We start from the raw sequence: 26,216 nt of genomic DNA on the forward strand, positions 1-26,216 counted from the left end.
AAACATCCTCATACCTCCTTTGTACTCGTTGATAGCTTCTGATAAGGCATCGATCGACTCAATGTCCAGGTTGTTAGTAGGCTCATCCAGGATGAGAACGTCAGGTTGCCGACAGGCCAGCTCAGCAAACACCACTCTGGCTTTCTGACCACCTGTATGGAGAGGAACAAAGAGAAGACATTTAGAAGAACAGATCGACACACACTGGATGGTGTGTGGATGCGCGCGTGCATGTTTCTAATCCTAACCTGATAGCTTGGAGATCTGGATGGTGTGTGCGTGGCTCTCCAGTCCGAAGCGGCCCAGACACTTCCTGCTGTCCTGGTAGGGCAGGTTGAAGTTCCTCTGGAGGTACTCTGTAGCTGCCTCCTCCATGTTCAGCTGGTCAGCATACTGCTGGTTGAAGAAGCCCACCTTCAACCGATGGTTCTTTCTCATCTCCCCCTTGGACTGAAAGGCCAATCAACACACATTTAGCTTGACAGTTACACCCATCAGTACACAAACAGGTGCTGTATTTGTATATATAGATCATATGTATTGTTTGAAGGGAAACATACTGGATTTAACCTGCCCGTGAGAAGTAGTAATAGGGTACTCTTCCCGACTCCATTGGGTCCAACTATACAAACTGAACAAGGGGGGCAAAAAACAAAAAAAAGAGTTAAGGTATAGTATGGAGGCTAATGACCAGAAAGTCCAACGTGTCGCAGGTATGCAAACAGAAAGGATTTCTACTTACTTCTAGTCTCCATGTCGATACCAAAGTCCACATTCTTGAAGAGGGGTTTGTGTCCCTCAAAGGCAAAGTCTACACCTGAGACAGAGAGCAGAGGGTTAAACAGGGATATACAAAAAGTGAGAGGGGAAGAGGGGGAAAAAAAGAGGGAGAACTCACTGTGCAGTCCGAGGATGGGAGGAGAGAGAGAAGGGGGGTTGGGGAAGGTGAATTTGACAGTGTACTCTTTGGGTCGTTTGAGCAACTCTGTAGCTTCCTGACTCTCCTCCTCCACTCCTCCCTTCTTCTTTCCCTTCGCTTGCTTCCTGGTCAAGGCTTCCTTAGTCTGCTTCTCCTAGAGAGCGAGACAGAAAGCAGTGGATGATGGGAGAAGTACAGAGACAGAGACGGATCCAGGTAGAACCATGTCTAAACAGAGGTAGCTGTACTGTACTCACGGCCTGTTTGGTGGACTTCCCTCCAGCCTTGAGATCTTTGAGCTTCTTCTCCTGTTTGTCGTACTGTTTCTGGAGCTCCTTCTGCTTCTGAACGTACATCTTCTTAAACGTCACTGAGAAACGGAGAGAGAGAAGCTTCAATCTATAGAACATGGATCTAACTGCAAGTGGCTCTGGATAAGAGCTCCTGCCAAATGTAAATGTGTATAGAACTAGTCATATACATTCCTTTTTTAATGTGTTGTTTGTGGGGTAGGAGAAAGAATGTACATCGCTAATAAACTCACGGTAATTCCCTCTGTAGTAGTAAAGTTTCTGGTTGTCCAAGTGAACTATGTCAGTACACACATCGTCCAGGAAACTCTGGTCGTGAGACACGATGAGGAGAGTCTTCTTCCAGCCCTGAAGGTAGCTAGGAGAGATTAACATATTAGCCACTGCAGTGGTATCATTCACAGATCCAGGGCAGAAAGAAGACCCATTGAGTAAGCAGCTGCATGTTGTGTGGCCCTGTGAAATAAATTATATTTAAGTAAAAGACTGTGTGTGGTGTGCCCTTACTTGTTGAGCCAGATGACAGCGTTGAGGTCAAGATGGTTGGTGGGCTCATCCAGCATCAGCAGGGTGGGCTCCATGAACAGAGCTCTGGTAGGAGAGAGCCACTGGAAGCTTAGAATTCATTTTCACTGTTTTTATCTACGTTACACTTTCGTTCATTTTTATTCTCTGTAAAAGTGACTTTGTAAAAATGCACTTTGAATTACGTTTGACTTGACCTGCAGAAGTAGCTGAAGAAAAAAAAAATATTGAAGAAATTCCCATATTGCTAAAACCTCAAAATCAAATCCTTTCAGATGTATAGAATTGCCCTGGGAGGGCTAAGGGGTCAACAGATATGAGCTTAATTTGACCTATATTTTAACAGCACAATCCAAGATGGCAGCAAGTCGTTTGTGACTAGTAGTTTTCAACCTACTAATAACCTATTAACTAACAATGGAACAAATCTACAATTTCCTTGTTGTGTATTGCAAACTATTTAGTTTTGCTGGTGTAAAGATCGTGGGTCTCCCTCAACCTCGGATAACTTTTTTTCCACTATTTGCACTTCTTCACTTGAAGTTTACCAAAGTAACCCTCTCTCTGGCTGGTCTGGGTTCTATCCTCAGCTTTCCCTCTGCGGAGTGTCTCATCCAAGCTGCTTCTCTTCGCTCTCCACCTGGCTGTCAGAGGCAGCTCAACAATCCCCAAGCCCTTCTCTCAATCGACCCCCACATACATACACACAGGCCCTCTCTCACCTTACCTTTCCTTGGCCTCTATTTCTTACAGCTCTCAGAAAATTACAATTTGTGGTATTGCTTTGTGCACTGACTTTACTGAACTCTGGGTGAGTACATCTGAAAATGTGCTCTCCCGCCCATTAAACATTTTGTCTGCGGGAACTCGCTCTTTCACTCGGTCCACTCGTCCAAGTGCCGATGCATTTGGGGCATGATGTGAACAGTAAGAACTTGTGTCACTACCAAAGTCTAATGTTTTTAAATGACTTTTGTACTGTCTGGAAACTCACTTGTAGAGTTAGCTTGCAGTAGGTCTCTTAAAAAAAGAGAAGCCGTGCAAAGTTATTAAACAGAGGTGCCTAGTTATTCTTCTGTTGTTGATATCAGGTAACGTGCAGCCTAACCCTGGCCCTGATATGCAATGTCTCCAAACCCACTCTGATGTTAAATCTAGATCTGGTCTTGGTATTTTTCATTTAAAATGTACGCAGCCTGTTGTCAAAAATTGTTGGGGTTAGGATTTGGGCTAAATCAATAATGATGCAATTGTTTTTCCTGAAACCTGGCTCAGCAAGTCTGTTCTTGATAAGGATATTTGTATAAATGGTTACAATGTGTAATGCACTGATCAAGTTAAGGTGGGGGTGTGGCTGTATGTAAAGACTAAATTCGTTGTAAGTGTGGCAAAGTCTGAAACTATTTGGAAACAGTTGGAATTTCTTGCTTTGAATCTTGAGAATTCAAAGGGTCTCTTTATAACTGTGATTGGCTGTTATAGACCCCCCCCCCCCGCTCTTGGTGATGCTTTTTCTTCTCTGATGAACCTTGTCTAAACTTCTTTACAGTGTAATGATCTTGATTGGTGATCTCAACTGGTGTTGGTTAAAGCCATGTCTGATGAGTTTAAAATGTATTGTAATTCTCTGACTCTTACCCAGTTGATTAACTCACCCAAATCTCAAATGTCCAGATAAATCTACCCTGATTGATTAGATATTGACAAATGGTCCACATAAATATTCTGCGGTTGGTGTTTTTTGTAACGATTTAAGAGACCATTGTGCTGTTGCTGTTAGAAATACTAAAAGGTTACTAAGACAAACCCACGCTTTATTCATAAGAGACATTTCAAGAGTTTTATTGAGCAGGCTTTCTTTCATGATTTGTTTTATTTTGACTGGAGCAAGATTGAACTTATTCCTGATGTGGAAACTGGAAATTCTTTCATGATGGTTTTCTCCAAATAGTAAACAAACATGCCCCATTCCGCAGGTTCGGGGTTAAAGGGCGGGATAATGCATGGTTTTCTGAGCTGTCTTGTATTATTCACAAACCTCATCTAGCCTGGGCTAAAGCAAGGAAATCATGTTCTGATGCTGATTGGCTTCTTTTTAGGCAGCCAAGAAACAAGTGTTCTTTTCTTCTCAGGAAGTCCCAGTCTGAATATTTTATGTCTGTAACCACTGATAACCTGAATAGGGGGCAGTATTTGCACGGCCGGATAAAAAAACGTACCCGATTTAATCTGGTTACTACTCCTGCCCAGTAACTAGAATATGCATATAATTGTTTGATTTTGATAGAAAACACCCTAAAGTTTCTAAAACTGTTTGAATGGTGTCTGTGAGTATAACAGAACTCATATGGCAGTCAAAACCCTGAGACAAATCCTGACAGGAAACTGAAATCTGATGTGTGGATATCACTTCAAACATTTGCCATTGAAACACACAGGGGCTTGTGATTCATTTAGCACTTCCTATGGCTTCCACTAGATGTCCCCAGTCTTTACAAAGTGGTTTGAGTCTCCTACTATCAAAATTGACTGAAAGAGAGCCTGTTTATCTTGGTCACAGGGGATGGGCCATTACCATTGTGACGTCGGCGCCCATGGGTACTCTCCCTTTTCGAAACGTTTTGAAAGACAATGCAACCGTCCCAATGGAATATTATTGAAGCCCTGGTTGAAAAAGCCCCTAAAGATTTATGTTATACAACGTTTGACATGTTTGAACGAACTTACATATATTTTTTTTGCTCATTCCTGACGACAAGTCAGACGCACACGGTACATTTTCACTAGCCTTCGGAGCGCGCTAACACTATTGGGACATAAATTATTAACTTTTTTGAACAAAACTACATTTGTTATGGACCTGGGATTCCTAGAAGTGCCTTCTGATAAAGATAATCAAAGGTAAGGGATTATTTACAATAGTATTTTTGATGGTTGATCGTTCCAAGATGGCTCCAACATTTATAGCCTAGACTTTTTTTCTGGGCATACCACGTCGTTTATTGCAAAGTGTGATTTCCCAGTAAAGTTATTTTTAAATCTGGCAAAGAGATGGCATTCAAGACATGTTAATCTATAAGTCTTTGAATGACAATATTACATTTTAACAATGTTTTCGAATAGTAATTTTGTAAATTGTAGCACTAATTCATCGGAAGCATTTGCGGGAAAAGATTTTCTGAACGTCATGAACCGATGTAAAATGCTGTTTTTATATATAAATATGAACTTTATCCAACAAAAAATGCATGTGTTGTGTAACATGATGTCCTAGGAGTGTCATCTGATGAAGGTTGTCAAAGGTTAGTGCTGCATTTAGCTGTGTTTTGGGTATTTGTGATGCATGCTAGTTGCTTTGAAAATGGCTGTGTGATTATTTCTGGCTGGGTACTCTGCTGACATAATCTAATGTTTTGCTTTTGCTGTAAAGCCTTTTTGAAATCGGACAACGTGGTTCGATTCAGGAGAGGTGTATCTATAAAACGGTGTAAAATAGTCATATGTTTGAGAAATTGAAGTTATAGCATTTATGAGGTTTTGCATTTAGCGCGACGCGATTCCACTGGCTGTTGATTAGGGTGGGACGCAAGCGTCCCACTGGCCCAGACAGGTTAAGTCTGCCTGGTAACAGTAATGTCAATGAATTACCGTTGTGTATTGAAGGACTCTGTTGCTGTATATGACAAAACTGACATGCTGAATTGTATCAATGAGCACTTTGTATCATCTGGTAGGCTGTTTGATTCAGTATCCTCTGTCTCTGTACAACCCTGTGTGGATGAACCAGTGAGAGCTGGTCAAAGTTTGATCTTTTGCTATTCTGAGTGCAGGAGGTACATAAAGCCCTGAAAATCCTTACAATCAGAGAAAGCCTGCAGGTCCTGATCTTCTTGATCCCTGCTTTTTAAAACTGGCAGCTGACTTCATAGGTGAACCACTTACATATCTGTTCAATCTAACCCTGGAACTTAATGAAATTCCAAAGATCTGGAAATCAGCATTTGTCCTACCACTTTTAAAAGGGGGAGATCCAACTCTTAAATAATTATAGGCCAATCTCAAAGCTGTCACCCCTGGCGAAAATACTTGAAACCCTTGTTAGTGAACAGCTAAAATAGTTTTTATATACTAACTCTATTTTATCAATGTACCAAATCGGGCTTCAGGAAGAAGCATAGCACAATTACAGCAGCCATGAAGGTTTTAAATGACATCACTGAAGCCCTTGACAAAAAAAACAGCACTCTCTCTCACTTTTTATTGATCTCTAAGGCTTTAGTTACAGTTGATCATGCTATACTGAGGCAAAGAATGTCTTTCGGAGTATGCAGTTGCATGGTTTGCTAACCATCTGTCTGATAGAACTCAGTGCACTCAATTTGATGGACTCATGTCTTACATTTTCTGTCTGAAATGTGTGCCCCAAGGCTCTACTTGGTGCCCTCTTATTCACTATTTCTATAAATCATTTAAGACAAAAATTAGCAAAATGCGCCACTTCACTTTTATGCTGATGATACTGTTATTTATTGTTGTGCCTCGTCTCTCACAAAAGCTATCCAGAACCTTTTTATACTGTTCAACATACATTGTGTCAATTGAATCTTATCCTCAATACTGACAAAACTAAACTAATGGTGTTTTCTAAAACAAGAAATAGACCTCAACCTTTCACCTATTACTGCCTGTCAGGGCAATGAGATTGAGACTGTAACCGCATATAAATATCTTGGAATTTTAGTTGATGACGGTCTCTTAAATTGCATATTCAATAATATACAAAAAATGTTGGGATTTTATTTTAGGAATATGGCCTGTTTTTCTTTTGAAGCCAGAAGGAGGCTAGTATCAGCTACATTTATGCCTATACTAGACTACGGAGATATTTTATATATAAATGCTTCCGCTCAGTGGTTGAGATCAATTGACACCCTTTACCATGAAGCATCAAGATTTATTTTAAACTGCAAAACACTTACGCACCACTGCACTTTATATACCAGGGTTGGCTGGCCTTCTCTAGTCACTCGTAGGCTCAGTCACTGGTATTTACAAAGGCATTTTGGGTTTACTACTAGGGCTTTTATGTACTCTGAGCCATCGGCTTAGAACGCCTTACAAAATACTTCTCAACTGGAAAAACTTGTCCCTATTGGTGTTTTTAAATAATTGATGAATGATTGAGGCTGATTCCCTCACCTGTCAATGCTTTTAATTTGCTGTTTTATGATTTTGTTATGCTCTTGTGACATCTGTTTTTTTTACTAGATTACCTGTAGTTTTTCATGTCTGTCTAGTTGTGTAATGACTTGGTGCTGCCCATCTTGGCCAGGACGCTATTGAAAAAGAGATTTCAAATCTCAATGAGCCCTTCCTGGTTAAATAAAATAATTTGAACTTTAAGTCCATAGGGTTGCTTGATTGGTGGTTAGGTTATTAGCTGGCCAAAAGTATGTTACATGAAAAGCGCAATACTGTTAATATAACCATGTGTTAGTGTGGGTTTTCAATTAATTTATTTGAATCATGAAACTCATCTACATTTCCTGTAAATTCTCAGCAACAAAAGAGTGATCGAATTAAGATCCTACACCTGTAATTGGAATTCAGAAAAAAAAAAACATACCTGGCTAGTGAGACTCTCATCCTCCAGCCTCCAGAGAACTTCTTGGTAGCTCTGTTCTGCATCTCTGGGGTGAAGGAGAGACCAGCCAGGATACGACGGGCTTTAGCCTCCGCTGCTGCTGCCCCGATGATCCTCAACTCCTCATAGACCTGGTTGAGACAGACACACAATATGTACACATGCAGTGGTTTAGTCGATTGACAGATATTACATTACTATCTGAATGCAGGTTAAGAGACCATGACTCTTTTTCCAGTTACCACAGTCTGAATGAAAACCTGACCCCAGCCCTGTATTCAATAGACTATCATAGCAATTAGGAAGTGAATATTTTGCCTGGCAGATCTAAGAGTATATTAGGGTTCAATGTTGATGCTTCCCCATACCTTGTCCAGTCTCTCAGCCACACTGTCTTCTCCTTTCTCCAGCAGAGCCTGCAACTGTCTCTCCTCCTCTAGGAGCTTCAAACGCCTGGTGTCTGCCTTCAACACAGCCTGGACCGCTGGGGTGTCATCCGCCATCACCTCTATGGCGATATGGAGAGCACGACAGGGTGTTAAAGGGAGAAAAGACGGTGGGGGTGAAGTGAGAGGGGAAGAGAGAAAGGAAAGGAGAAGAGGGGTAGAGAGGATAAGGGAAGGAGACAGAGAAAGGTATGATGGGGGGGGGGGGGGGGGTGTTCTTTAGAGGACAGGTGACATACCTTGCTCACAGAGCAGCACGTCGATGTTAGGAGGGATACTGAGAGCTCTGTTGGCAATATGTTTCAGAAGCGTGGTCTTCCCCTTCCCGTTAGGTCCAACCAGACCGTAGCGTCTTCCTGCCACCACCAGGAGGTCTGCATTGACAAACAGCTCTTTCCCGTGAGCTGATATACTGAACCTCTCCAGCTGGAGGAAACAAAGAGCAGCACATTAAAACACTGAAACCACCACAGGTGAACTCTGATACCCAGAACTTTAGGGCTTCCCACTTGACATTCCATAAGGAATGGTTGAAGGGACTACCTCCTCATACTCACACTGTGTGCTTACAAAGAAACACAATACATAAAGTGCAATGTTTCAGTTACATAGACATTCAGCCATTTGATGAATCCCAACAACCATCCTCGTCCGTACAACCATTCTTCTTGTGGGTGATAAGACGTTACACTACATGAGCAAAAGTATGTGGACACCTGCTCGTCAAACATCTTACTCCAAAATCATGGGCATTAAGTTGGTCCCCTCCTTGCTGCTATAACAGCCTCCACTCTTCCAGGAAGGCTTTCCACTAGATGTTGGAACATTGCTGCAGAGACTTACATCCATTCAGCCACAAGAGCATTAGTAAGGTCAGGCACTGATGTTGGGTGATTAGGCCTGGCTCCCCAAGGTGTTCGATAGAGTTGAGCTCAGGGCTCTGCGCAGTCCAGTTCTTCCACATCAATCTCGACAAACTATTTCTGTATGGACCTCGCTTTGTGCACAGGAGCATTGTCATGTTGAAACAGGAAGTTCCCCAAACTGTTGCCACAAAGTTGAAAGCACAGAATCATCCAGAATGACATTGTATGCTGTATCATTAAGATTTCCCATCACTGGAACTAAGGGGCCTAGCCCGAACCATGAAAAATAGCCCCAGACCATTATTCCGCCTCCACCAAACTTTACAGTTGGCACTATGCATTGGGGCAGGTAGCTTTCTCCAAATCCAGCTTACTCCGTTGGACTGCCAGATGGTGAAGCGTGATTCATCTCTCCAGAGAACGCATTTCCACTGCTCCAGAGTCGAATGGCGGCGAGCTTTACACCACTCCAGCCGACACTTGTCATTGCGCATGGCAATCTTTGGCTTGTGTGCAGCTGTTCGGCCATTGAAATCCATTTCATGAAGCTCCCAACGCACAGGTCTTGTGCTGACGTTGGTTCCAGATGATTTTTATGCGCTACGCGCTTCAGCACTCAGCGGTCCCGTTCTGTGAGCTTGTGTGGACTACCACTTCACGGCTGAGCCATTGTTGCGGCTAAACGTTTCCAATTCACAATAACAGCACTTACAATTGACCATGACAGCTCGAGCAGGGCAGAAATTTGACGAACTGACTTGTTGGAAAGGTGGCATCCTATGACGGTGCCACGTAGAAATTCACTGAACTCTTCATTACGGGCCATTCTACTGCCAGTGTTTGTCTATGGAGATTGCATGGCTATGTGCTCGATTTTATACACCTGTCAGCAACAGGTGTGGTGGAAATAGCCAAATCCACTAATTTGAAGGGGTGTCTACATACTTGTTTGTGCCTGTGTAATATAATATAAGAGAAAGATAGAGATGTGTGTCGATTGAGTCGATTGAGTACTATTGAGTTTTTCTTCAGTAAAATAACTAACTATGTTCTATGTAGTTCTCTCAATTCTTCAGAATAAAGAAACACTAGAAGAGTTGAGAGGGTCAGGTCACCTTGATATCTGATGCGTTCTCCAGCATGGCCTGCCTGGAAGACAACTCAGCCTGGGACACGGAGAAGTCACCCTCAATGGCGTTGGCAGCACGCACACTGGCTACCTGCTTCTCATACTCAATCTAGAAACAGAGGCACAGACACACACTTCCAATTAATAAAATGCTTCTGTCTCTGGTTTGGCCCAAAGGCTCTCAAAAGGTCAATATTTGTAGTGTATATACAGTACCAGTCAAAAGTTTGGACACACCTACTCATTTGAAGGTTTGTCTTTATTTTGACTATTTTCTACATTGTAGAATAATAGTGAAGACATCAAAACTATGACATAACACATATGGAATCATGTAGTAACCAAAAAAGTATTAAACAAATCTAAGATATATTTTAGATTATTCAAAGTAACCACCCTCTGCCTTGATGACAGCTTTGCACACTCTTGGCATTCTCTCAATGAGGTAGTCACCCAGAATGCTTTTCCAGCAGTCTTGAAGGAGTTCACACACATGCTGAGCACTTGTTGGCTGCTTTTCCTTCACTCTGTGGTCCAACTCATCACAAACCATCTCAATTTGGTTGAGGTCAGGTCATCTGATACAGCACTCTTCTTCTTGGTCAAATAGCCCTTCTACATCCTGAAGGTGTGTTTTGGGTCATTGTCCTGTTGAAAAACAAATGGTCCCACTAAGCCCAAACCAGATGGGATGGTGTATCACTGCATAATGCTGTGGTAGCCATGCTGGTTAAGTAGGCCTTGAATTCTAAATAAAGTCACCAGCAAAGGACCCCCACACCATCACACCTCCTCCATGCTTCACGGTGGGAACCACACATTCGGAGATAATCCGTTCACCTACTCGGTGGCTCAAAAAGACACCGAGTTGGAACCAAAAATATCAAATTTGGACAGATTTCCACCGGTCTAATGTCCATTGCTTGTGTTTCTTGGCCCAAGCAAGTCTCTTCTTATTGGTGTCCTTTAGTAGTGGTTTCTTTGCAGCAATTTGACCATGAAGTCCTCATTCACGTAGTCTCCTCTGAACAGTTGGTGTGTCTGTTACTTGAACTCTGAAGCATTTATTGGTGCTGCAATTCGAGGTGCAGTTTTGTGCCGATTTCTGAGGCTGGTAACTGATGAACTTATCCTCTGCAGCAGCGGTAACTCTCGGTCTTCCTTTCCTGTGGCGGACCTCATGAGAGCCAGTTTCATCATAGCGTTTGATGGTTTTTGTGACTGCACTTTCAATGTTCTTGAAATTTTCCGGATTGACTGACCTTCGTGTCTTAAAGTAATGATGGACTGTCGTTTCTCTTTGCTTATTTGAGCTGTTCTTGCCATAATATGGACTTGGTCTATCAAATAGGGCTATCCTCTGTATACCACCCCTACCTTGTCACGACTGATTAGCTCAAACGCATTAAGGAAAGAAATTCCACTATTTAACTTTTAACTAGGCACACCTGTTAATTTAAATCAATTCCAGGTGACTACCTCATGAAGCTGGTTGAGAGAATGCCAAGCGTGTGCAAAGCTGTCATCAAAGCAAAGTGTGGCTACTTTGAAGAATCTAAAATATATTTTGATTTGTTTAACACTTTTTTGGTTACTACATGATTCCATGTGTGTCATTTCATAGTTTAGATGTTTTTACTATTATTCTACAATGTATAAAATAGTAAAAATAAAGAAAAACCCTGGAATGAGTAGGGGTTCTAAAACTTTGGTACTGTTACCATTTTCTTTTTCTTCTTCTTCTCCTTCTTGCTCATGTTGGCAAAGGGGTCGTCACCTTTCTCCTGCTCCTGCTCTGCTATCACGTCTTCAGCACACTGACAGTAGAGAGGGACAGAGGGAGAGACAGTGAGTTAGACGTTCTAAGGTGGCTCTACATGCCATGTATGACCCTTCCATACAGCAGACTCAGATTAGATGATAAACACACACCTTCATTGTGTCATCTTCATCGTCATCACCCTCTTCATCTTCGCTGCGCGGAGGGCGAGCAGGTTTGTTCATCCTCTGAATGGGACAAGTAACACAGCATTATGGTAATACAGAAACTACCCTGACAAGAGATAAAGTGCTACTGTGACCCATATACCCATATGCATTATATTGGCCTAGATAGTCACACAGTATAGTGCATTCAGAAAGTATTCACACCCTTTGACTTTTTCAAAATGTTGTGTTACAGCCTGAATTTAAAATGGATTAAATTGAGATTTTGGGTCACTGGCATACACATAATACCAATGTCAAATTATAAAAAAAATGTAAAGCTGAAATGTCATGAGTCAATAAGTATTTAACCCCTTTTGTTACAGCAAGCCTAAATAAGTTCAGGAGTAAAAGTTTGCTTAACAAGTCACATGATAAGTTGCATGGACTGTGTGCAACAGTGTCTAATATGATTTTTGAATGACTATCTCATCTCTGTACCCCACACATACAATTATCTCTTAGGTCCCTCAGTCGAGCAGTGAATTTCAAACACAGATTCAACCACAATGACCAGGGAGGTTTTCCAATTCCTCGCAAAGGGCACCTATTGGTAGATGAGTAAATTAAAAAAAACACACATTGAATATCCCGTTGAGCATGGTGAAGATAGTAATTACTCGTCAGATGATGTATCAATACACCCAGTCACTACAAAGATACAGGCTTCCTTCCTAACCAAATTGCCAGAGAGGAAGGAAACCACTCAGGGATATCACCATGAGGCCAATGGTGACTTTAAAACAGTTAGAGTTTAATGGCTGTGACAGGAGAAAACTGAGGATGGATCAACATCGTAGTTACTCCACAATACTAACCTAATTGACAGAGTGAAAAGAAGAAGCCTGTACAGAATAAAAATATTCCAAAACATGCATCCTGCAACAGGGCACTAAAGTAATACTGCAGAAAATGTAGCAAAGCATTCACTTTTTATCCTGAATACAAAGTGTTGTATTGGATTTGCCCAAACATATTACTGAGTATCTCTCCATATTTTCAAGCATACTGGTGGCTGCATCATATTATGGGTATGCTTGTAATCGGCAAGGACTGGGGAGTTTTTCAGGATAGAAAAAGAAACTGAATGGAGCCAAGTACAGGCAAAATCCTAGAGGAAAACCTGGTTGTCTGCTTTCCACCAGACACTGGGAGACGAAATCACGTTTCGGCAGGACAATCACCTAAAACACAAGGTCAAATCCACACTGGAGTTGCTTACCAAGTTACAGTTTCAACTTAAATCTACTTGAAAATCTATGGCAAGACCTGAAAATGGTTGTCTATCAATGATCAAGAACCAACTTGACAGAGCTCGAAGAATAATGGGCAAATTGTTGCAAAATCCAGGTGTGGAACGCTCTTGGAGACTTACCCAGAAAGACTCACAGCTGTAATCACTGCAAAAAGTGCTTCTACAAAGTATTGACTCAGGGGTGTGAATACTTATGTAAGTGAGATATCTGTATTTCATTTTCAATAAATTAGCTAAAATGTCTAAAAACATGTTTCACTTTGTCATTATAGGGTAGTGTGTGCAGATGTGAGATTAAACATTTGAAATTCACACCATAATAACGAAAACATGGAATAAGTCAAGGGGTATGAATACTTTATGTAGGCACTGTATGTTGCTAACCCATTATATTTCCTATAGAATGCCATCCCTACAATCCAGAAGGAAAACTGTTTTACACAAAGTTTGTGTCGTTACCACTGGAGCTCTTCACTCACCTTGGGCTGTTCCTTCTTGCCTTTCTTTGGCTGAGGCTTCTCGTCCTCCGCTTCATCCTCCTCAGTTGCCTACAATAATAAAATAATAATAATACAGTTGAAGTTGGAAATTTACATACACCTTAGCCAAACACATTTAAACTCAGTTTCACAATTCCTGACATTTAATCCTTGTAAAAATTCCCTGTCTTAGGTCAGTTAGGATCACCACATTATTAAGAATGTGAAATGTCAGAATAATAGTAGAGAATTTTTTATTTCAGCTTTTATTTATTTCATCACATTCCCAGTGTCTCAGAAGTTTACATACACTCAATTAGTATTTGGGCGCATTGCCTTTAATTTGTTCAACTTGGGTCAAACGTTGAGGGTAGCCTTCCACAAGCTTCCCACAATAAGTTGGGTGAATTTTGGCCCATTCCTCCTGACAGGGCTAGAGTAACTGAGTCAGGTTTGTAGGCCTCCTTGCTCGCACACGCTTTTTCAATTCTGCTCACAAATTTTCTGTAGGATTGAGGTCAGGGCTTTGTGATGGCCACTCCAATACCTTGACTTTGTTGTCCTTAAGCCATTTTGCCACAACTTTGGAAGTATGCTTGGGGTCATTGTTCATTTGGAAGACCCATTTGCGACCAAGATTTAATTTCCTGACTGATGTCTTGAGATGTTGCTTCAATATATCCACATAATTTTCCTACCTCATGACGCCATCTATTTTGTGAAGTGCACCAGTCCCTCCTGCAGCAAAGCACCCCCACAACATGATGCTGCCACCCCTGTGCTTCACAGTTGGGATGGTGTTCTTCGGCTTGCAAGCGCCCCCCTTTTCCCTCCAAACATAATGATGGTCATTATGGCTAAACAGTTCTATTTTTGTTTCATCAGACCAGAGGACATTTCTCCAAAACGTACGATCTTTGTCCCCATCTGCAGTTGCAAACCGTAGTCTGGCTTTTTGAATGGCGGTTTTGGAGCAGTGGCTTCTTCCTTGCTGAGCGGCCTTTCAGGTTATGTCGATATAGGACTCATTTTACTGTGGATATAGATACTTTTGTACCCGTTTCCTCCAGCATTTTCACAAGGTTCTTCGCTGTTGTTCTGGGATTGATTTGCACAAGTACGTTCATCTCTAGGAGACAGAACGCGTCTCCTTCCTGAGCGGTATGACGACTGCGTGGTCCCATGGTATTTATACTCGCATACTATTGTTTGTACAGATGAACGTGGACTTGTGGAGGTATACAATTGTTTTTCTGAGGTCTTGGTTGATTTCCCCATGATGTCAAACAAAGAAGCACTGAGATTGAAGGTAGGCCTTGAAGTACATCCACAGGTACACCTCCAATTGACTCAAATGATGTCAATTAGCTTATCAGAAGCTTCTAAAGTCATGATATCATTTTCTGTAATTTTCCAAGGTTTTTAAAGGCACAGTCAACTTAGTGTATGTATACTTCTGACCCAATGGAATTGTGATCCAGTGAATTATAAGTTAAATAATCTGTCTGTAAACAATTGTTGGAAAAATTACTTGTCATGCACAGAGTAGATGTCCTGACCAACTTGCCAAAACTATAGTTTGTTAACAAGACATTTGTGGAGTGGTTGAAAAACTAGTTTTAAAAACTCCAACATAAGTGTATGTAAACTGTGTGTGTATATATATATATATAAATAAATTTAAAAAAGAGTCTCATTTAGTTCAACATAATGCTGAATCCCAAATCAATCAAGCCCTAGGATCTACTCTGTACTCCCTAGATACTCCAGTAGATCTGAAATGACTAGATAGGCTAAGCAATATAGTGAAAATTCCACGAAGCCTATCAAAAGCCTGACCTTGGGTGCTGGTTTAGCCTCTGGTTTCCTGTTCTTTTTCACAGCTGTCTTTTCATCCTCGTCTTTCTTTTCTTCCTCATCAGAGGGAGCCTGGTTTTATGTAGGAAAAAGGAGAGTGAGGCTCCATGTCTGGGAACAAGTGAGATCAGTTTTATTGTGTTGAGTATTTCAGTGGGTTAGATCTGCAGATATGAGATCTATGAGAAAGAAAAAAGTAGTGAAATAAAGTGTTGTGAAATAAAAAGGGAATAGATTGAGAGGGGAATGTGTTAGTGAACAACTTCAAATGTGCTGCTTTCCGTTATCAACCCTGTTGGATTGGGGGGGGGAGAAGAGTGTGTAGTAGGAGAATAAATCCATTCCATCACCCACCTTGGCTTTCGGTTTTGGCTTATCTTTTTTCTTGCCCTTATGCACCTTCTCAACCTCCTGTGTTAAAGTATTAAAGACGCAAAGACAAACACACAGATACACCAGTTCCTTAATATTAGAGATGTCCTTACACCAAGCACAAAGTCGTTATGAAGAAAAATGACATGCTTAATTCAACTCATTCGATTCTAAGTGCCTTGCAAGCCAACACTTCTGGCCAATGTAAATTTGTCCAACACATGTAGATGAAATGCAATGAAATGTAGGAATAGGGCTGTTACGGTGACCGTATTACCGCCACACCGGCAGTCACGAGTCATGACCGCAGTCAAATTCCACGTGACCATTTAGGCACCGTAACTAGGCTTCTCCAAAACTCTGATGCTGCTAATGGTCATTAGTAGACTACTGAACTTGCTAACTGCCAGTCATTAATGGCATTGCCCCTCTAATCACAATGACATCTCAGAAATCTCATTTGCGTTGATCTCCATCCCCAACTACAACATTTTCCATCAAGATAGAACTGCCAAAGGGGGAGGAGTTGCAATCTACTGCAGAGATTGACAGAACTTTGCAGGCTTACTTCACAGGTCTATGCCCAAACAGTTAGAGCTTCTAATTTTCAAAAATAATCTCTCCAGAAATAAATCTCTCACTGCTGCCGCCTGTTATAGACCCCCCTCAGCTCCCAGCTGTGCCCCAGACTCAACAGCCTTGGTTTCTCTAATGACTGCCTCACCTGGTTCACTAACTACTTCTCAGAGTTCAGTGTGTCAAATCGGAGGGCCTGTTGTCCGGACCTCTGCCAGTCTATGGGGGTACCACAGGGTTCAATTCTCGGGCCGACTCTTCTCTGTATATATCAACGATGTCACTCTTGCTGCGGGTGATTTCCTGATCAACCTCTACGCAGACGACACCATTCTGTATACATCTGGCCCTACTTTGGACACCGATAAACCTCTAAATTAGCTTCAATGCCATACAACACTCCTTCCGTGGCCTCCAACTGCGCTTAAATGCCAGTAAAACTAAATGCGGGTGCGGGCAACCGTTTGCTGCCCGCACCCGCCCGCCCAACTAGCATCACTACTCTGGACAGTTCTGACTTAGAATATGTGGACAACTACAAATACCTAGGTGTCTGGCTAGACTAAACTCTCCTTCCAGACACATATTAAACATCTCCAATCCAAAATAAAATCTAGAATCGGCTTCCTATTTCGCAACAAAGACTCCTTTACTCACGGCTCCAAACATACCCCCGTAAAACTAACTATTTTACCGATCCTCGACGATGTCATTTACAAAATAGCCTCCAACACTACTCAGCAAACAGGATGCAGTCTATCACAGTGCCATCCGTTTTGTCAACAAAGCCCCATATATCACCTAGCACTGCGACCTGTATGCACTAGTCGGCTGGCCCTCGCTACCTATTCGTCGCCAGACCCACTGGCTCCAGGTAATCTATAAGTCTATGCTAGGTAAAGCTCCGCCTTATCTCAGCTCACTGGTCACGATAACACCCACCCGTAGCACGCGCCCCAGCGCGTGCTACATGTGGCTCAGTTGGTAGAGCATGGTGTTTGCAATCGAACCCACAACCCCCAAGCTGTGGGTTCGATTCCCACGGGGGACCAGTACGGAGAAAAACATTTATGAAATGTATGCATTCACTACTGTAAGTCGCTCTGGATAAGAGCGTCTGCTAAATGACTAAAATGTAAATCTCACTGGTCATCCCCAAAGCCAACACCTGATTTGGCCGCCTTTCCTTCCAGTTCTCTGCTGCCAATGACTGGAACGAATTGCAAAAATCACTGAAGCTAGGGTCTTATATTTCCCTCACTAACTTTAAACATCAGCTATCTGAGCATCTAACCAAATCGCTGCAGCTGTACATAGCCCATCTGTAAACAGCCCATCCAATCTACCTACCTCATCCCCATAATTTGTATTTACTTTTCTGCTCTTTTGCACACCAGTATTTCTACTTGCACATCATCTGCACATTTATCACTCCAGTGTTAATTTGCTAAATTGTAATTACTTTGCTACTATGGCCTATTTATTGTCTTACCTCCTCACGCCATAAGCACACACTGTATATAGACTTAATTTTTTTCTAATGTGTTATAAACAAGCGTACAGTCAATTCCATGTGTAACTCTGTGTTGTTGTTTGTGTCGCACTGCTTTGCTTTATCTTGGCCAGATCGCTGATGTAAATGAGAACTTGTTCTCAACTATCCTACCTGGTTAAATAAAGGTGAAAAAAAAGAAATATATAATCGAAAAAATCAAATCAAACACTTCATGAGGGCCCATGAGCTCATGTTGCGAAACAATTCCATGGGCTATGCAATTGCGTGAGAAAACAGAGTTGATGGCCTCAATTAAAGAGGATGAGCTTCCTATAGGTTATGCCTACTATATTTCTCAATTTATTTCCCCTGCCCCTGTTCCGACAGGTGCATGATAATGGTCCATCCTATATCAAAACTAATTTCACACATTATTTAGAATATCTGAAGACAAGATTAAATAAAGAATAGTCTGATGGGTGACATTACCACTTGTCAATGATGCACTACCACTTGTCAATGATGCACTACCACTTGTCAATGATGCACTACCACTTGTCAATGATGCACTACCACTTGTCAATGATGCACTACCACTTGTCAATGATGCCTAGCATGGGCAGTAAAGCAAGAAACGACACACATTTTTTGGTGACTTTTTCTAATCATAGTCTCACACATCATGTAGCCTAGCCCATAGCCCTATATGTTTTGATAAGGTTTGTATCACAACTAAAGTGGTCAAATAACACAATGCAAATAGTCCGGGTATCCATTTGATTACCTGTTCAGGAGTCTTATGGCTTGGGGGTAAAAACTGTTGAGAAACCTTTTTGTCCTAGACTTGGCACTCCGGTACCGCTTGCCATGGGGTAGTAGAGAAAACAGTCTATGACTGGGGTCTGACAATTTTTAGGGCCTTCCTCTGACACCGCCTGGTGTAGAGGTCCTGGATGGCAGGCAGCTTAGCCCCAGTGATGTACTGGGCCGTACGCACTACCCTCTGTAGTGCCTTGTGGTCAGAGGCCGAGCAGTTGCCGTACCAGGCAGTGATGCAACCAGTCAGGATGCTCTCGATGTTACAGCTGTAGAACCTTTTGAGGATCTCAGGACCCATGCCAAATCTTTTTAGTTTCCTGAGGGGGAATAGGCTTTGTCATGCCCTCTTCACAACTGTCTTGGTGTGTTTGGACCATTCTAGTTTGTTGTTGATGTGGACACCAAGGAACTTGAAGCTCTCAACCTGCTCCACTACAGGCCCGTCGATGAGAATGGGGGCGTGCTCGGCCCTCCTTTTCCTGTAATCCATAATAAATCTCCTTAGTCTTGGTTACGTTGAGGCATAGGTTGTTATTCTGGCACCACCCAGCCAGGTCTCTGACTTCCTCCCTATAGGCTGTCTCGTCGTTGTCAGTGATCAGGCCTACCACTGTTATGTCGTCTGCAAACTTAATGATGGTGTTGGAGTCGTGCCTGGCCATGCAGTCGAGGGTGAACAGGGAGTACAGGAGGGGACTGAGCACGCACCCCTGGGGAGCTCCAGTGTTGAGGATCAGCGTGGCAGATGTGTTGCTACCTACCCTCACCACCTGGGGGCAGCCCGTCAGGAAGTCCAGGATTCAGTTGCAGAGGGAGGTGTTTAGTCCCAGGATCCTTAGCTTAGTGATGAGCTTTGAGGGTACTATGGTGTTGAACGCTGAGCTGTAGTCAATGAATAACATTCTCACATAGGTGTTCCTTTTGTCCAGGTGGGAAAGGGCAGTGTGGAGTGCAATAGAGATTGCATCATCTGTGGATCTGTTTGGGCGCAGTGCAAATTGGAGTGGGTCTAGGGTTTCTGGGATAATGGTGTTGATGTGAGCCATTACCAACCTTTCAAAGCACTTCATGGCTACAGACGTGAGTGCTACGGGTCTGTAGTCATTTAGGCAGGTTGCCTTTGTGTTCTTGGGGACAGGGACTATGGTGGTCTGCTTGAAACATGTTGGTATTACAGACTCAGACAGGGACATGTTGAAAATGTCAGTGAAGACACCTGCCAGTTGGTCAGCACATGCCCGGAGCACACGTCCTGGTAAACCGTCTGGCCCCGCAGCCTTGTGTATGTTGACCTGTTTAAAGGTATTACTCACGTCGGCTACGGAGAGCGTTATCACACAGTCGCCTGGAACAGCTGATGCTCTCATGCATGCCTCAGTGTTGCTTGCCTCGAAGCGAGCATAGAAGTGATATAGCTCATCTGGTAGGCTCGTGTCACTGGGCAGCTCGCGGCTGTGCTTCCCTTTGTAGTCTGTAATAGTTTGCAAGCCGTACCACATAAGACGAGCGTCTGAGCCGGTGTAGTATGATTCAATCTTAGCCCTGTATTGACGGTTTGCCCGTTTGATGGTTCATCGCAGGGCATAGCAGGATTTCTTGTAAGCTTCCGGGTTAGAGTCCTGCACCTTGAAAGCGGCAGCTCTACCGTTTAGCTCAGTGCGAATGTTGCCTGTAATTCATAGCTTCTGGTTGGGGTATGTACGTACAGTCACTGTGGGGACGACGTCCTCGATGCACATATTGATAAAGCCAGTGACTGATGTGGTGTACTCCTCAATGCCATCGGAAGAATCCCGGAACATGTTCCAGTCTGTGATAGCAAAACAGTCCTGTAGTTTAGCATCTGCTTCATCTGACCACTTTTTTTATAGACCGAGTCACTGGTATTTCCTGCTTTAATTTTTGCCTGTAAGCAGGAATCAGGAGGATAGAAACCCTAGACTCACCCAATACCTTTTTTGCACTATTGGTTAGAGCCTGTAAGTAAGCGTTTCACTGCAAGGTCTACACCTGTTGTATTCGGCGCACGTGACAAATAAACTTTGATTTGAACATGTGTAGCTATTATTGTGAGTGTGATAGAAAAGGAACAGTACGAAGTGGGGTGGGATGAAATGGGGTGGATGAAATAGTAAACACCAACACAAACACTTTCTTAGAGCTCCCTGGACCTCTAAAACACTAGGTTAGTATCAATAGAATCCACATTCAGATTTAGAACACGACACACAAACATAAGACCCCACGCACCTTATTCATCAGTCTCTCATCATCACCATCATCATCACTGTCTCCCTGACTGAGAGCTGCAAAGATGTTCCCACCCTGAGACAACAAATACAATTTAAAAGTGGATTATAGTGTATTCTACCCCCAAAATGTAATAGAACGGAGTGATCAAGACTGTAAAGACGGCTGATATAGTGATCAAGACTGATGCACGCACAACATGCTCACCTTATTTCCCTTGCCTTTTCCAGGGGCCGAAACTGGGATGAGAAAGAGAGCGAGCAAGAGAGAGTGAGCAAAGTTGATGAAAGGCTAGCTAGGCTATCAACACTGAACATTTCCAGCTTGAAATTTAGACATTTGTTTGACAGACTAGGCAGTCAACTTACCTTCCTCTTCCTCGTCCTCGCTGGCTTGCACTGACAGCTTCTTCAGTTTCTCCATCATATCCTCGTCATCATCGTCTCCCTCGCCACTTCTACCTTTCCGCCGGTCTTTCTTTTTCTTCTGAGACCGATAGCAAAATCGATTTAGACAGGCATTATGGTTCACATGATACTACTTGGGCTAGGTATTAGCAGGGAGGGACCACACGATACATATCACAATTATATATATATATCTCACATATACATACATGAAAAAGTAAATGCATAAATTGGTCATCACATTTGATCTGATCTTCATCTTAAGTCACAACAATTGACAAACAGTGTGCTTACATTAACAACACACAAATATTTTGATTTCTTGTCTATATTGAATACATCATTTAAACATTCACAGTGTAGGTTGGAAAAAGTATGTGAACCCCTAGGCTAATGACTCCAAAAGCTAATTGGAGTCAGGAGTCAGCTAACCTGGAGTACAATCAATAAGACAAGATTGGAGATGTTGGTTAGAGCTGCCTTGCCCTATAAAAAAAACACACCAAATTTGAGTTTGCTATTCACAAGAATCATTGCCTGATGTGAACAATGACTCGAACAAAAGAGATCTCAGAAGACCTAAGTTTAATAGTTGTTGACTTGCATAAAGCTGGAAAGGGTTACAAAAGTATCTCTAAAAGCCTTGATGTTCATCAGTCCACGGTAAGACCAATTGTCTATAAATGGAGAAAGTTCAGCACTGTTGCTACTCTCCCTAGGAATGGCCGTCCTGCAAAGATGACTGCAAGAGCACAGCGCAGAATACTCAATGAGGTTAAGAAAAATCCTAGTGTGTCTGCTGAAGTCTTGCAGAAATATCTGGAACATGCTAACATCTCTGTTGACGAGTGTACGATACATAAAACACTAAACAAGAATGGTGTTCATGGGAGGACACCACGAAAGAAGCCACTACTGTCCAAAAAAAACCTTGCTGCACGTCTGAAGTTTGCAAAAGTGCACCTGGATGTTCCACAGCGCTACTGGCAAAATATTCGGTGGACAGATGAAACTAAAGTTGAGTTGTTTGGAAGGTACACACAACACTATGTGTGGAGAAAAAAAAAGCACAGCACACCAACATCAAAACCTCATCCCAACTGTAAAGTATGGTGGATGGAGCATCATGGTTTGGGGCTGCTTTGCTGCCTTAGGGCCTGGACAACTTGCTATCATCGACGGAAAAATGAATTACCAAGTTTATCAAGACATTTTGCAGGAGAATGTAATGCTATCTGTCCGCCAATTGAAGCTCAACAGAAGTTGGGTGATGCAACAGGACAACGATCCAAAACACAGAAGTAAATCAGCAACAGAATGGCTTCAACAGAAGAAAATATGCCTTCTGGAGTGGACCAGTCAGAGTCCTGACCTCAACCCCAATTGAGATGCTGTGGAATGACCTCAAGAGAGCGGTTCACACCAAACATCCCAAGAATATTGCTGAACTGAAACAGTTTTTTAAAAGAGGAACGGTCCAAAATTCCTCCTGACCGTTGTGCAGGTCTGATCCACAACTACAGAAAACGTTTGGTTGAGGTAATTGCTGCAAAAGGGTCAAACTGTTATTAAATCCAAGGGTTCACATACTTCTTCCACCCTGCACTGTGAATGTCTACACATTATGTTCAATAAAGACATGAAAACGTATAATTTGTGAATTATTAGTTTAAGCAGACTGTGTTTGTCTATTGTTGTGACTTAGATGAATATCTAAATTTATTACCAATTTATGCAGAAATGCAGGTATTTTCTTTCTTGCCACTGTATATATATACACACACAGCACATTCATAAAGTATTCAGACTAGAGGTCAACCATTTAATCGGAATGGCCGATTAATTAGGGCCGATTTCAAGTTTTCATAACAATAAAAAAAGAAAATATTTGTAATTTTTTTGTTATTATTATTTTTTAAATCGGCCACAATCGGTGTCCAAAAATGCCGATTGAAATTATATATATATATATATATATATATATATATATATATATTTTTTTTTTTAAACCTTTATTTAACTAGGCAAGTCAGTTAAGAACACGTTCTTATTTTCAATGACGGCCTAGGAACAGTGGGTTAACTGCCTTGTTCAGGGGCAGAATGACAGATTTTTACCTTGTCAGCTCGGGGATTCGATCTTGCAACCTTCCGGTTACTAGTCCAACGCTCTAACCACCTGCCTTACATTGCACTCCACGAGGAGCCTGCGTGGCAGGCTGACTACCTGTTACGCAAGTGCAGCAAGAAGCCAAGGTAAATTGCTAGCTAGCATTAAACTTATCTTATAAAAACAATCAATCTTAGCATAATCACTAGTTAACTACACATGGTTGATATTACTAGTTTATCTAGCGTGTCCTGCGTTGCATATAATCGATGCGGTGCCTGTTAATTTCTCATTGAATCACAGCCTACTTCTCCAAACGGGTGATGATTTAACAAGCGCATTCGCGAAAAAAAGCACTGTCGTTGCACCAATGTGTACCTAACCATAAACATCCTTTCTTTAAAAATCAATACAAAGTATATATTTTTAAACCTGCATATTTAGTAAATATTGCCTGCTAACATGACTTTCTTTTAACTAGGGAAATTGTGTCACTTCTCTTGCGTTCTGTGCAAGCAGTCAGGGTATATGCAGCAGTTTGGGTCGCCTGGCTCGTTGCAAACTGTGTGAAGACCATTTATTCCTATCAAAGACCGTAATTAATTTGCCAGAATTGTACATAATTATGACATAACATTGAAGGTTGTACAATGTAACAGCAATATTTAGACTTAGGGATGCCACCCGTCAGATAAAATCCTGAACGTTTCCGTATTTCACTGAAAGAATAAACGTTTTGTTTTCGAAATGATCGTTTCTGGATTTGACCATATTAATTATATAAGGCTCGTATTCCTGTGTGTTATGTTATAATTAAGTCTATGATTTGATAGAGCAGTCTGACTGAGCAGGCTCGTAAGCATTCATGCTCTGACTAGGCAGCAGCAGGCTCGTAAGCATTCATTCAAACAGCACTTTCCTGCATTTGCCAGCAGCTCTTCGTTGTGCTTCAAGCATTTATGACTTCAAGCCTAACTCCCGAGATTAGGCTGGTGTAACCGATGTGAAATGGCTAGCTAGTTAGCGGGGTGCGAGCTAATAGCGTTTCAAATCGGTGACGGCACTAGCTCTGAGACCTTGAAGTAGTTGTTCCCCTTGCTCTGCAAGGGCCGCGGCATTTGTCAAGCAATGGATAATGAATCTTCGAGGGTGGCTATTTTTTATGTGTTCCTGGTTCGAGCCCAGGTAGGAGCGAGGAGAGGGACGGAAGCTATACTGTTACACTGGCAATACTAAAGTGCCTATAAGAACATCCAATAGTCAAAGGTATATGAAATACAAATGGTAGAGAGAAATAGTCCTATAATAACTACAACCTAAAACTTCTTACCTGGGAATATTGAAGACTCATATGTTCTCATGTTCTGAGCAAGGAACTTAAACGTTTGCTTTTATACATGGCACATATTGCACTTTTACTTTCTTCTCCAACACTTTGTTCTTGCATTATTTAAACCAAATTGAACATGTTTCATTATTTATTTGAGGCTAAATTGATTTTATTGATGTATTATATTAAGTTAACCTGTTGGGGCTAGGGGGCAGTATTTTCACAGCCGGATAAAAAACGTACCTGATTTAAACTGGTTACTACTCTTGCCCAGAAACGAGAATATGCATATAATTAGTAGATTTGGATAGAAAACATTAACGTTTCTAAAACTGTTTGAATGGTGTCTGAGTATAACAGAACTCATATGGCAGGCCAAAACCTGAGAAGATTCCATACAGGAAGTGCCCTGTCTGACAATTTGATGTCCTTCTGTTGCATCTATCGAAAATACAGCATCTGTGCTGTAACGTGACACTTTCTAAGGCTTCCATTGGCTCTCTAAAGCCACCAGAAAGTGGAATGGGGTGTCTGCTGTCTCTGGGCAAAGTACAGCAGCTCTGTTTGTGAGTGGTCAGCCTGGGGACAGTGAGACTGAGATGAGCGTTCACGAGACTTCTCAATTTTTTTTCTTTCAGCCTTTGAATGAATACAACGTTGCCCGGTTGGAATATTATCGCTATTTAAAGAGAAAAATAGCATAAAAATTGATTTTAAACAGCGTTTGACATGCTTCTAAGTACGGTAATGGAATATTTTGACATTTTTTGTCACGAAATGCGCTCGCGCGTTACCCTTCGGATAGTGACCTGAACGCACGAACAAAGGTATTTGGTATTTGGAGGTATTTGGATGTATTTGGATATAACTATGGATCATTTGGAACCAAAACATTTGTTGTTGAAGTAGAAGTCCTGGGATTGCATTCTGACGAAGAACAGCAAAGGTAATCCAATTTTTCTAATAGTAATTCTGACTTTAGTGAGCGCCAAACTTGGTGGGTGTCAAATTAGCTAGCCTGTGATGGCCGAGCTATGTACTCAGAATATTGCAAAATGTGCTTTCGCCGAAAAGCTATTTTAAAATCTGACATAGCGTTTGCATAAAGGAGTTCTGTAACTATAATTCTTAAAATAATTATGTATTTTGTCAACGTTTATCCTGAGTAATTTAGTAAATTCACCGGAAGTTTGCGGTGGGTATGCTAGTTCTGAACATCACATGCTAAATGTAAAAAGCTGTTTTTTTTATATAAATATGAACTTGATTGAACAAAACATGCATGTATTGTATAACATAATGTCCTAGGAGTGTCATCTGATGAAGATCAAAGGTTAGTGCTGCATTTAGCTGTGGTTTTGGTTTTTGTGACATATATGCTTGCTTTGAAAATGGCTGTGTGATTATTTTTGGCAGGGTACTCTCCTGACATAATCTAATG

The 26,216-nt window shown here is 41.8% G+C and overlaps 1 protein-coding gene across 4 annotated transcripts in view; it reads right to left on the reverse strand.

Moving 5' to 3' along the window:
- abcf1 (ATP-binding cassette, sub-family F (GCN20), member 1) overlaps window positions 1-26,216 on the reverse strand; it is a 31,417-nt gene that overhangs the window by 970 nt on the left and 4,231 nt on the right. For 2 of the 4 annotated variants that reach the window (XM_045709191.1, NM_001173611.1), the window contains 20 exon segments: window positions 21,298-21,415; window positions 21,137-21,168; window positions 20,930-21,004; window positions 15,772-15,828; window positions 15,400-15,489; window positions 13,561-13,629; window positions 11,773-11,847; window positions 11,562-11,657; window positions 9,827-9,949; window positions 8,085-8,271; window positions 7,768-7,907; window positions 7,382-7,530; window positions 1,738-1,821; window positions 1,464-1,588; window positions 1,177-1,289; window positions 899-1,073; window positions 743-817; window positions 561-631; window positions 249-450; window positions 15-152 (listed from right to left, as the gene is read on the reverse strand). In XM_045709191.1, the coding sequence (XP_045565147.1) occupies window positions 15-152; window positions 249-450; window positions 561-631; window positions 743-817; window positions 899-1,073; window positions 1,177-1,289; window positions 1,464-1,588; window positions 1,738-1,821; window positions 7,382-7,530; window positions 7,768-7,907; window positions 8,085-8,271; window positions 9,827-9,949; window positions 11,562-11,657; window positions 11,773-11,847; window positions 13,561-13,629; window positions 15,400-15,489; window positions 15,772-15,828; window positions 20,930-21,004; window positions 21,137-21,168; window positions 21,298-21,415 (2,194 nt within the window). 4 annotated transcript variants of the gene reach the window in all.

This window comes from Salmo salar, chromosome ssa27, assembly GCF_905237065.1.
Source record: "Salmo salar chromosome ssa27, Ssal_v3.1, whole genome shotgun sequence".
Taxonomy (NCBI): domain Eukaryota; kingdom Metazoa; phylum Chordata; class Actinopteri; order Salmoniformes; family Salmonidae; genus Salmo; species Salmo salar.